The following is a 13083-nucleotide window of genomic DNA, read 5'->3' on the forward strand; positions in this document are numbered from 1 at the left end:
GCTAGGGCAAGGAGATGGGGTGTGGGAAGGGATGAGGGCTCTGGCTGGGGGTGCAGGCTCTGGGGTGGAGCCAGGAATGAGGAGTTTGGGGTGCAGGAGGGGGCTCCAGACTGGGGGGTGGGGCAGAGGGGTTATGGGTGTGGGAGGGGGCTCTGGGCTGGGACAGGGGGTTGAGGTGCGGGCTTACCTCCAGTGGCTCCTGCGCAGCGGGGGGGCTATGGTAGGCTTCCTGCCTGTCCTGTCTCCACGCTGCGCCCTGGAAGCGGCCAGCAGGTCAGGCACCTAGGCAGAGGTGTGGCAGGCGGTTCTGCACGCGGCACTACTCTTGCCCACAGGCATTGCCCCCGCAGGTCCCATTGGCCATGATTCCTGGCCCATGGGAGTGCAGAGCTAGTGCTTGGGGTGGGGGCAGCACACAGAGCCCCGTGGCCGTCCCGCCTAGGAGCTGGACCTGCTGGCCGCTTCCGGGGCACAGCGCAGAGCCAGGACAGGTAAGGACTAGCCTGCCTTAGCTCTGTTGCACTGCCGACCAGACTTTTAACAGCCTGGTCGGCAGGGCTGACCAGAGCCGCCAGGGTCCCTTTTCGACCGGGTGTTCTGGTCAAAACCAGACACTTGGTCACCCTACTCCAGCAGGGTCTTCTGTTTCTGGTAGCTAGCTAGATTCAAGGTATGTCTACATGTACTGCAATCACAGCTCCGTGCAGTGTAGATATCCCCTTGGCTTAGACAGCGTTCATCTTCTTAAATATGGCCTTTTTTTTGCCCCTGCACTTGGGCAGCACCAATCCCTCCAGTAGGCTTCTGGGCAGAGAGTGAGTCGAAGTCAATGCTGGCACCAAACGTGTTGTTCCATCATTCAATGCTCACGGCACTTGACTGCTCTGTCACAGCTTCCCGGATGTGGTTTCTCCGTCAAGCGTCTCCTACAACAGCGAATGCTCCAAGCTCAGCTAGAGGTTGTGTTCAGGTGAGAGGTTGAACTATAACGTAGCAACCGCAAACCCAAAATGGAATTCATATACTGACACACCTGTATCCCCCAAATGTGTCACGGCCTGGTTACTTAATCCACCACGCACTAGGCTGATAATTCAGTGCAGGTGGGTCAGAGCCCAACTCCCCTGAAAGGGCCAGCCCACCCTGTCACAGCCCCTTTGAAGAATCTCAGGTTTGGCCTCCTTCCCCCCACTAAAAAACAGAGTTATCCGAAATCACTAGTCACTTTTGAAAACCTTGGCTCCTGACTCTCAAGTCATGTGCTCTGATCATTAGACAACACTCCCTCTGCCATGCCTCTGCTTTATCACCTATAATCATAACAACATCTAGCTCTTATCACCCATAGCTCTCAAAGCGCTTTACAGAGGTCAGTATCATTATCTTCATTTTACAAATGGGGAAACTGAGGCACATTGGCGGGAGGCCCAGATCCTCAGAGTTATTTTGGTGCCTAAGTCCCACTGATGGCAATAAGAGTTAGGCACCTAAATATACCTTGGAGGATCTGGGCTGAAGTAACTTGCCCAGGGTCTCATGAGTCCCAGTCCAGTGCTCTGTCCCCTAAATTCCCACTTCGCTGCAAAGTAGCTACTGCTGTCAGAGCTCAGCTTTTTATGAAAAAATTAAGTGATGGCAGCTGAACCTGGGCAGTAGGGAAAGGCCAGGGAGTGTGGTCTGTTGTGAAATTCTTGAAGCTAGCCTTGGTGCCTAGCTATCCCAATGATTAGGCCCTAGGAGATTCCTTGACTGCTGGTGCCACTGATGCAAACAGCACAGGTGTAGCTGTAAATAGATAAATACACAGACCAGCTACTCAGCTTTATTGAGTTCCCTCTGCCTTGCCTTTACCTCCCTAACTGTTAAGTTTTTATACCTCAAATCTAGCTTAGCCATAAGCATTAGGTCTACAGACCAATTTGATTATCATTACATTTGCTTTCTGGGCTTCTCTTCTCACCAGGCATTTAATGATGGCACTGAGACGTGACAAATACATAAAGCTTTAAAAAAAAAAAAGAGCCCACCCCCAAGGGTTAAAAACTCAGCCCCAGAGCTAGCCTGGGCTCTGATGATGATGATCCCAAGTGATGATCCCTCTGGGGGCAAAACAGCAGAGCCATTTCCCCTGCTTGGAGAGCTCTACATTTGGGGGAGGAAGGAGGAGACCATGGTACCCAGAATGAAAGGAGGAAGGGGAATTAACTGCTCGAAGATAAGCCAGTCAGAGGTAAATGGAAGATGTGCTCCCCTGAATAGGTGTTCTATAGAAGCAGAAATTTTCCCAGGTCTAGCAAGGATGTTTTCAGGTTATTTATTTAAATGTACCAAATTAGACTATTAATATTTATTATGGGGGCTACACACTTTGTAGCTAGTGTAGGCTGAAGTTATTACACACACCAGGGACTTGAATCCCTCCATCCCCTTCTTTTTCAAGGACTGTGTGTCCCCCCAATTCCCCGCTTCCCTCCCCAGCCAGAGGCTCTGTATGCTCCTATTCCCTCTCTCCCTGGTTAGAGTGACCACTTTTGTTGGATGGAAGTAAGGGAAAACCACATGAAAAATAAGGGGCTGCTTTATTTTAAAGAAACACTATTTTCCTTTGCAAATCATGTATTTTTTTCTCTGAAGTGTACATTTCTATGGCCCCCAAGGATACAATGCAATTCTCATTAGCTTCACTGTAATGTTTAAAATTGTACTTCTGATCAGAATTAATATATTCCAATACATCTTAAAACAAGGGATGGATGGTCTCCTTAAGGGAAAAAAATCAATTAAATAAAAGATGGCCCTTTAAAATAAGGGATGGGGGTCACACTACCCCCATTTCCAGGTCCCCTATTCTCCCCCTATGGGAGGAACTCTGTGTTTGCCCCCTATTCTACCCTGCCTTCCCCCTCCCCCACATCAGCCTGGTTGGGTAGTTTGTGAAGTCCTTGCAGTCAACTCGACAACATTTCTCTGTCTGTAACACATTAAACTCTAGAATGCTTTATTCAATCCACTCCAAAACTTCAGGGAACATTCCTGACATCAATGGCCAGACCCATATCCCTTTTGGAGAAAACCAAATGGGAAAAATCAGGGGTGGAGGGACATATGGTGTTCCCTTCTGGTTAGCACAGCCACAGCTTCAAGCACCACCAGAGGTGCTGGGGGGTGTGGCAGCACCCCTTGGTTTGAAGTGGTTTCCACCATATACAGGGTTTGCAGTTTTGTTCAACGGCATTCAGTACCCCCACTATAAATATTATTCCAATGCAACGGAGGACCACTGCAATTGTGTATTGATCAAACAATTGGTAATACCCTGCCTCATCTCTGCTCATCTTTCCAATAGAAATTAGCATGTTGACGACACCCTGAATGTCATCTTTCTGTCTAGGAGGTAAATTCCATGTGAGGGGAGGTTAAAAAGACTGTGACTTTTCAGCTTGGAAAAGAGATGCCTAAGAGGCAATATGATAAAATTGGGACTGGTGTGGAGAAAATGAATTAGGAAGTGTTATTTACTCCTTCACAAACACAAGATATTAACAGGGATATTAAAGGGGATATTAACAGGCAGCAGGTTTAAAACAAACAAAAGGAAGTACTTCTTCACGCAATGCACAGTCAACCTGTGGAACTCATTGCCAGGGGATGTTGTGAAGGCCGAAACGGTAATGAGGTGTTTTTTTTTGTTTTTTTTTTAAACTACATAAGTTCCTGGAGGACAGGTTCATCAAATGGCTATTAGCCAAGATGGTCAGGGATGCAACCCCATCTTCTGGGTGTCCCTAGCTTCTGACTGGAAAAAGCTGGGAGTGACTGACAGGGGATGGATCACTTGATGATTGCCTGTTCTGGTCATTCCCTCTGAAACACTTGGCTTTGGCCCCTGTTGGATGACAGGATACTGGGCTAGATGGAGCATTATGGATGCACTATGACTGTTCTTATGTTGTTAAGTTGCTTGGCATACACAAAGCCCCTACCATGGGGGAAGGGGAGAATCGGGGCATTCATAGAGCCTTTTCTGTGTGTGTGTGTGTGAGAGAGAGAGAGAGAGAGAGAGAGAGACAAATAGAGGGATGCAGGGAATCACAGGTGCATTGCAATAAGCTTAAGGTGTACAAGCTGTGAAGCATTTTCTGACCCTTCCAGTTATATTAGGCTTGATCCAACAAGCCCTAGGCGGCACAGAAAGATCATTGGGTTCAAAGGGAGCCTGTGTATAGAGAGGGCTCGCACAATCGGGCTCCAGTTTTCTCCTCTCAGACTCATGGTTTAATTGCTTATAACTGGTGCTAATTCATTAATTGGGTTTTAAATAATTAACTCATGGCATTGAGTGGGGGCTGGGATTCGAACCTTTAACCTTCAGGCCCCTGGTGGGTGTTAGACCTGAAACAGCCCCTACGAGGGGACAGGGGGCGGGATTTTACGGTAGTTCCGCCACTATTGGCTGATCTGGAAAATGATTGGTTCCCTCCCCGCCCCCCACACTAGATTATACGCACGGTATCTTTCACGGGAGGCGGGATTTAATGGTAGCGCCGCCTCTATTGGCGGAACGAGGGATGATTAGCATACACGTCACCCATTGGGGCGTTACGGAGGCGGGGTTTCATGGCAGAGCCGCCGCCGTTGGCTGCGAGCGGAGATGTTTGGCGTGCGCGGCGGCCAATGGGGACGGGGAGCCGGGTGTCCGCGCGCAGTTCGGAGCGGTTGCTGCGGGTAGAGGCCGCTCCAGGGGGTCCAGCCGGGGCGAAGGGGCGCGGAGGGCCCCGCAGCCATGGCAGGGTCCGGCGGCGGCGGCTTCTACACCCGGAGCGGGGGCGCCGACTCGCCGCCGCTCTTAAGCCTGAGGCGGAGATCGAGGCACCAGGGGCCGGAGGAGGCGGTGAGGGGCCGGGATGACCGGGAGAGAGGCTGAGGCACTGAGGGGCGGGGCTTGAGGGGGGCGGGGCCCCAGCGAGACGGTGACGGGGAGGGGTGGGCAGATGCAAAGGAGGCGGGGCTGGGGGAACTGTGAGGGGGCGGGGCGACGGGAGGGGGCGGGGCTGGGGGAGATGCGGGGGAGGAGAACTGGTGAGGGGGCGGGGCTACATGAGAGGCGGGGTTTGGGGAGATGGGAGGGGGCGTGAGACACTTTTGGGGATGTGTGGGGGGGTTGGACTAAGGAAGTGATGGGGGGGGGTTTATTGGGTTGGGGAGATAGAGGTGAAAAGGGGCAGTGATTTGAGACCCTCCTGTGGGTGTCTGTCTCAGCCCCCCCCCCTTTAGATGTAGACCCTGCCCCACCAGTGTCCCCTAGCATGGGCTGTAGGAGCTGGGTGGGTCTAACTTCTTTGGGGAATGGGTGTGTGGCTGTGTGTGCGTGTTTTGAGGGTGGGGGTTGTGTCTCAGTGGGAGCAGGGCTCTCGGTTACACACATATGGTACAAGTTACAAATAACCCCCCCTCCCCCGGCCACTTCAGCAGCTTGAGGGGTTATACAATCTGTCATGCCATTGGGGCGGTTTGTTCGCTTCTTGCACTCTTGGGATTCCTCTTTGCTGTATTCAACTCCTTACCTCCCCCGTCAGCGAGATAGCTAACTTGCTGTAAAATCCTCCTGGAGACAGCATGGGTAGTTTTTTATCTTGACAAGATCAGCCCTATAAACCTTGTGTTCGCTGCCAAAACGGGTGTGTCTTTTGCATGGGAGTAACTAATGTGTTATCCTCAGGTAAAAGCACAGTGAAGATCAAATATTTCAGTTTTACAGCAAGGTAGACTTGCTGAGGTCAGCCTCACCTCACGGTACAAATAAAACACCTTATCTTCACTATGCTTTTGTCTTGGGATAGCTCACGTGTTAGTTACCTCGAGGTTAAAAAGCCCATACCTTTTAATAGTGAAGATAAAGCTATTCCCTCAGTTCTGGTTGACCTCGACTGAAGTAAAAACCACAGAGTCTTGTCTCCACTAGAATTTTTCAGTGAGTTAGTTGTCTTGATGTAAACGTATCTTTTTAAGTGAAGTTACAGTTTCTGATTGGTCTGTTTTTCTTGTTTATATCTCATTTAGGGTCTCGTGTCCCAGTGCAGTGCTGCAGCATATGGGTTAGAAATGCAACAGGAACTGTTAATTTTTGTAAAAAATCGATTACAATATTTTGAAAATCATGAAAACTGATTTCTACAAAGCCAATTTTTCTTTAAACAAACTTGTTCTGACAGCCTCCCTTCAAACGTAACAGATTGGAATCTTTGAATAAAACATTTAAGCTACCAAGACCTGCATTCACAATTCTGTTTCCCCTTCAGACAGTTTGTATCACTGACATCTAAGCCTTTGCAGGGAGCTGTATTCCTATGGTCTCCTTGCCGTGCCATGGATTTCCTGTGTGACCTTGGGCAAGTTACTTAGGCCATTTCTATGCTACAGGTGCACAGCTATGGTGCTGCTGCTGTAGCACTGTGATGTAAACACTTCCTGCATCGATAGAAGGGTTTTTTCTGTCAATTTAGTTAATCCACTTCTCCGAGAGATACTGACTAGTTTGATGGAAGAGTTCTTCCGTTGAGCTAGCTGTATCTATGCTAGTGGTTAAGTTGACCTAACTTTTACAATCGGGGCAGGAGATGTTTTCGCTGCTCTTATTGATGTAGCTAGGTCAATCTAATTTGTAAGTGTAGACCAGGCCTTAGACTCTGTCTCTCAGATCCTCAAAGGTTCTCAATAGGAGTTAGGCACTTTTGAGGATCTTGGCCTCTGTGCCTCAGTTCCCCAGCTATAAAATGGGGATATAATGCTGCCTTACCTACCTCACAAGGGTGTTGAGGATAAATGCTTTAAAGATAGGGAGGTGTTCGGATACTATGGTAATGGGAGGCTTGATAAGTACCTACACTTAATTTATATTGACATAGCTGGATCAATCAGGAGTGTGAAGAAAAAAAACCCCACTCCTGTGATCAACACAACTATTCCGACAAACCCCCCAGTGTAGACACAGCCATGCTGATTGAAGAGTATAGTGTCCATTGGGAAGGTGGTGCTCTTGCACAGGCAAAAGAAGTCCTTCTGTCAGTGTAGGCTGCATCTGTGTTAGGGGACTATGCCAGCAGAGTCACTTACTTTGATCTCTGGTTTTGGAAGAATAGGGAAAAAAACATTTCCAGCCACTGTTTTAAAGCCTGAAAATATAGTCTCTAATTATTTGGGCTATTAAGCAATGTTTCCATTTTTAAAGAAAGTTCAGTGTTAAGCTCGTTTATTGTACATGATTGATTGCTTGAATTTTTATTGGTTCCCTCTTACCTGATGTGGGAAACCTTGCCTTCCAGGTTGCTGGAACAACTGCGTCAAGAATCTAATAATTGGGAGTTATAAATAAGCTCTTACATAGTTCTGACTGTACTAGACTTCAATATTTTTCCCTCTTTTTTGGGCAGGTTATGCTTGAGAAAGTATTGGGAATAACTACCCAAACCAGCAGTGGTTTAGCTTGTGATCCAAACACCGGGCAGATAGCATATCCTACAGGGTAAGTGTACTATATAACTAAATGTGAAAAAGTGTAAGTTTATGTTGTGTGTCTACCTGCATGATTATAGAAACCACTGCAACTTACAGAGAAAAAAATGGACACGGACCCTGGTTGTTTTGCCAACTGTGTGTATGCAGTAATGTTATTTCACTATTACTTTAGGGCTCCATCTTACAGCCCTTTGTCACTCAGGTAGGCTTTACATAAGCAGAGGCTAATGGGACAGCTTGCACGAGTAAAGGTTGGATTCTATCCCATGACATAATCAGCTACCACTGTAAGCATATTCAGAGTAGCTAGAGGCATGCTTGAGCACCAAAATTCCAACTGACTTCAGTAGAAGATGAAGACATTCAGCATCTCATAGGGCTGTGAGCCCTTAGTAGTTTTTTTTTCCCCTTGTGGGGCTTCTCTAAACCTTATCTCACAGTGTTCATCAAGCAGCCAAGGGCTGGAAATGGAAAGCTCTTGGACAACTACAACATCTTCTAGATCTGGCTAAAGAGGTGTATTCGAGTGCTTTAAGTTCACCTCATTCATAGGCATCCACAAGTCTGATATCACTGCTGGATTAGACCTGTCAGCTTCATGATAATGGAGTAGCTTAAGCTATACTCTTTCTTTCCTCTGTATTGACCCCACCACTTCCAGGCATAGATGCTGGAATTTAGGGTGCTGGGGGTGCTGCTGCACCCTCTGGCTCAAAGTGGGTTCCATCATATACAGGGTTTACAGTTTGGTTCAATGGCTCTCAGCACCCACACTATAAAAATTGTTCCAGAACCCCTACTTCCAGGGTCAGACTCGGTCTCTGATGCTGAGAGTCCAGAAAGTGACCAAGCAAGAGTCCTGACCTCTGATCCCAGTATGACAGTGCGTGGTATGATAGTTACCAGCTGGCCTGGCTTGCTGTTTATAAAATGTGTTAGGTGTGGGGTATGGAGGACTGTTGAAATTGCAAGCTTTCATGCTTAGAATGTGGAGTGGTTTCTTGATCCTGCTTGCAGACTGCGGGGGGTGGATCTGTAGCAAAGCATGCAATCTGAGTCATTCTGAAAAGCGCAAGCTTAAAGCAAGGTGGGGTGAGATGTCTTGCTGCCTTAGGGAGCAGCCTGTTTTCTCTATCTCTGTTTTTGAGTTGAGGGTTCTTGTGTCATCGTTCTGGTTTCTAAGAAATAAAGTCGTATTACTTTGCAACCTTTCAGCAAGAGTGTGTGGTTTTTATCTAACTTCTGTGTGTGTGCTGTGAACATATAACATTAAGCAAATCAAGGGACCTGATTAATCAGTAGCTAACCCACTGAAAGTTATAACAGCACAGGCCAAAATTAGCTTGCTAGGTTACATAATAGATATATTACAGCCAATTTAAAAAATATTTGCGGAATTAATTATTCAAAAGAACAAAATAAATTTGTATTCTTTAACACAAACTTTTAAATATTTTGTTTCCTTTATGGTGTTCCACTGAATTAGAGGGAAAGAGTCAATCATGTTCAGAATCATTTTTAAGAAACATTCTTACCTATTTTACAAATTATTATTTATTTGTACTGCTGTAGCACATAGCTACCCCAGTCATGGCCCAGGACGGCCTTGTGCTAGCTGCAGGACAAACATAGTACAAAAAGACTGTTGATTTGAATTATTACAACTGAAAGAATTCTTAAAATCAAAAACTTTTCTTCATGTTCTTAACTGTTTTGCATTTCTCTTGGCTTGTTAAAAGCCAACTAGCAGTCAGATTCATTTTCTGGCTTGATGCTGTGGCATTTGACATATAAACACCACAGGATTGTCTTTTTTTTTTTTTTTTAAATCCCACTATTTACACTGGTATTATTTAACACCGCCCCCGACCCCCACAAACAAACAAACACAAAATATTAGCCTTGTAAAAGCTTATTTTAACAAACCCTAAATTTTAAATTATACTTTAAATGGTCTGTTTAACTTAAAATATTAGTCAAAAGTGACACTAACACCATCGGTATCCACTGTCAGAGGCTGAAACCAGATTCAGTTGTGCTTTAAGGGTAAGTGCTTATTGCTGAACAATGGAAACAGGGGTTTTAGGTAACACTTTTAGTTGTTGTAGTAATCTCCAGATTAGTGTTAGAACAAAAGCCTTTTAACAATATAACATAACATAAACATATAACAGTGTGGCCTAGTCGATAGAACACTGGACTGGACTCTGGAAACCTTGGTCCTATTCCTGACTCTGTGACTGGCCTGCTGGGTGACCTTGGGCAAGTTGTGTCACAACTTTGTGCCTCAGTTTACCATTTGCAAAATGGGGATAATGATACTGACCCTTTTTGTCAACTTGGGGCTTACTGATGACGAGTTACGGTTATTATTTTATTTTAAAAAATAGGATGTGCTTTTCTCTGCAACATGTTCCCTTTTCTGGGAAGTCTTCCAAATGCTGAAGAATGCCATCTTCCTCCTAACATCCCACCGCTCCACAAACCAGGTGAAACACTTATTAATGTAAATGTCTTGTTCTTTCTTTTCAGGTGTGTGGTTGTAATTTTAAATCCCAAAAAGAATAAACAAAGACACATCTTTAATACTTCCAGGTATTGTCAATGCTTAATTTACTCACCACCTTGATAGTGCTTAGGTATCTTTATCCCAAACTTGCTTTTTGGGATTTGGGTTGCTGAGAAAGGAATGTGACTCTGAGCCGAACAAAGTGTAACTGCTGATACTATGCATGGCTGCTATATGCCTACTTATGGGGCCACCACTGTGCCAGGGGCTTTACAAACACATTACAAAAAGACAGTGTCTGCCCCAAAGAGCTGACAGTCAAAGTAGATAAACTATTGTAGACTGTGTGTTTGAATAACACTATGCTGGGTTACATCAGAATATTTTTTTCCTTACCTTAGCGTTTATTGTGGTGAGCGCTGTCTGAACTTTCTCTGAGGGAAAACAAAAGCTATATCTTTCTTTCAGGAAAATGCTGAGTGCTCTGTCTTTCTCACCTGATGGAAAATTTATTGTTACTGGTGAGGTGAGTGAAGTGTATCATAGTGCGTACACTTGGAATGGAATTTCTGATTTCTCTACCAATGCAAATGCTTGTATGCGTGGAAAACCTGCCGTAGTAAGACTAGAAGGAATGCTCAATTAGTGCCCTCTGTTTTGATGCTAGATTTCTGGCCTCCGTACATTGGTTGAATTCTGGCCAGTTGATCAGGTATTACTAATTTGGAATTTAAACTACAGACTAAAATGGCTGAACTGTGAGTTGTCTGCACTAGGATACCAGACTAGATGGACCATTGTTCTGATCTGGGATGGCAATTCCTATTTTTTTTGTGTACGATTCAAATGGCAGCACATATTCAAATTACTCTTGCAGAACGGGCACAGACCAGCTGTACGAGTGTGGGACGTCGAGGAGAAGACACAAGTATCTGAACTGCATGGCCATAAACATGGAGTGGCTTGTGTGGCTTTTTCTCCCAACATGAAGTATATTGTGTCAGTGGGCTATCAGCATGACATGATTGTCAATTTGTGGGACTGGAAGGTAAGGAACCACAGATGTCAGGGACAAATAGCCTCTGTCATTTCTCACTGAAAAGCAAAGAATTTACTGATGCATTTACAATAATATATAATATATCTGTTAGCTATATAATAACGAATGCAATCAAAATAACCCCTCCCTCATTCAAACCAAGAAACCGATCTCACTTGGGGAAAACAGCTGAACTTTGCTATGCGCCTACAAGATTATCAAACTCTAGCATTCCTGGACCAAGGGCAAGTTTCAGAGGACTTTGCCGAGACTATCTGACTCCCTTTTCCTGATGAATAAGGCACGCATTTTTTAACAGGGAGGGTAATTAACCATTGGGACAACTCACCAAGGATTGTAGTGGATTCTCCATCACTGGAAATTTTTAAATCAAGAATGGATCTTTTACCAAAAAAAAAAAAAAAAGATGCTCTAGTTCAAACAGGAATTAACTCGGAAATTCCATGGCCTGTGTAATACAGAAGATCAGACTAAATAATCACAATAGTCCCTTCTATGAACATTATCTGATCTCTCCTCTTCACTTGCTTGTCTATCCTGCCTCCTGCTCCCAGATTAACCCTATTTGATCTCACTGTCGTCTTTCCTTCTGCCTCCCCACTGTATTATCTGTCACACTAGTAATATGAAAGTACCTAGGGCCTGTCATCTTGAGCCGGTGTAGATCACATATCATTCGTGCTGAGCTTGGAAGGTAATACATTGTAACGCCTGCAGGATCACATGCATATCCAAAAGGCTTTATTAACCTTTTGTAGTATGTTTGCTCCCAAAAAGAGAAGTCCAGTGAAGGCACTCCTGCTTGATTGAACCAGCTCAGCCATATACACATGAAGCCTCTAGGTCAAGCTGCTTTTGAGTTATTAGGAGACGGGTGGAGAGTGGCGGAAGCATTAGAATGTTTTCAAAAAGTCGGAACACCTTTTCCTCCTCCCTACCCCCCCAGGGGCACCGGAATGGGGGGGGTCCAATGGCCCCATCGCTTTTTACTTGCCTTAAGGGTGAGCGATGGGAGGGATGAGGGGGTGGAGAGGAGCAAGAGAAGGGCAGGGCCTTGGGGGAAGAGGTGGAGTATGGGGGTTTTGGGGAGGGGAGGAGTGGTGGTGGGGCCTTGGGGAAGGAGTGGGGTGGGGCCACGGTTCTGGCAGTGGTGGCCCCCCCATTTCGAGTGAGCTTCCAGCGTTCCTGCATCTCTCACTCAGGAGAATCGTCGTTTCACAAAAACACCTTGTCCAAATTGTCAGAAAAAACATCTTTCCTGGCAGATTAACTGTATGCTAAATTGTACTTCATGTCAATGTTCATATGAATTGCTAAGTTATGATGATGAGGATGAAGTGGGGTTGTGTCAAAATTGGCCTTGTAGTGGAATTGGAAATTCAGTCATAACTTCCATGTCTCTTGTGCTGTGTATCTGTCGTACAAATTATTGGGTGCTCATTTTTTGTCTCATTACAGAAAGATACCCTAGTAGCATCAAACAAAGTGTCTTGTAAAGTTATTGCGATATCCTTCTCTGAGGACAGCTACTTTGTTACTGTTGGCCACCGCCATGTTAAATTCTGGTTCTTGGATGCATCAAGAGAAGTTAAGGTAAACCTTTCTCGTGTGCTGTACCAGTTGGAAGTGGGAGTAAACGAGTTTAAAAAAAGGTGCTCAGGATATTCAGACAGCTGACTAGATGTTTATTCCATGTCTGTCACTGCAACAGACAGGGATATTATTTTAGGTGGGTGGTGCCAAAGAGCAGTAAGGCTTTTCATGCCCTACGCTCAAGCTCTTTATCATACCATAACTTCCTGCCCTGCTTCAGGAATGACCTATGGCCAGGCAGCTCTAGCTGGGTTTTGAACCTAGCTTTCTGGAAGTAGTCTACAAAGATCACATTCACAACAGAGCACAAGGGTGAAGGGACAAGAAATTGCTAAATTAACGTTTAAAACGCATTTGCAGGATGTTTCAGTTCTTTGACAGAGCTATTGCATACTTGCCGGATTCC

At 45.6% G+C, this 13083-nt stretch overlaps 1 protein-coding gene across 2 annotated transcripts in view; it reads left to right on the top strand.

Annotated features, from left to right (window-relative positions):
* Positions 1-4652: 4652 nt before the first annotated feature.
* WDR62 (WD repeat domain 62) overlaps positions 4653-13083 on the top strand; it is a 38921-nt gene continuing 30490 nt past the window's right edge. Inside the window, exons 1-6 of one of the 2 annotated variants that reach the window (XM_048832728.2) lie at positions 4653-4891; positions 7431-7522; positions 10048-10110; positions 10493-10550; positions 10902-11072; positions 12543-12677. In XM_048832728.2, the coding sequence (XP_048688685.1) occupies positions 4784-4891; positions 7431-7522; positions 10048-10110; positions 10493-10550; positions 10902-11072; positions 12543-12677 (627 nt within the window). In that variant the 5' untranslated portion in view covers positions 4653-4783. Of the gene's footprint in view, positions 4892-7430; positions 7523-9953; positions 10005-10047; positions 10111-10492; positions 10551-10901; positions 11073-12542; positions 12678-13083 lie in introns of those variants that run through there. The other variant, XM_075122580.1, reaches the window with a different exon arrangement.

Source organism: Caretta caretta, chromosome 23, assembly GCF_965140235.1.
Source record: "Caretta caretta isolate rCarCar2 chromosome 23, rCarCar1.hap1, whole genome shotgun sequence".
In the NCBI taxonomy this organism is placed as follows: domain Eukaryota; kingdom Metazoa; phylum Chordata; order Testudines; family Cheloniidae; genus Caretta; species Caretta caretta.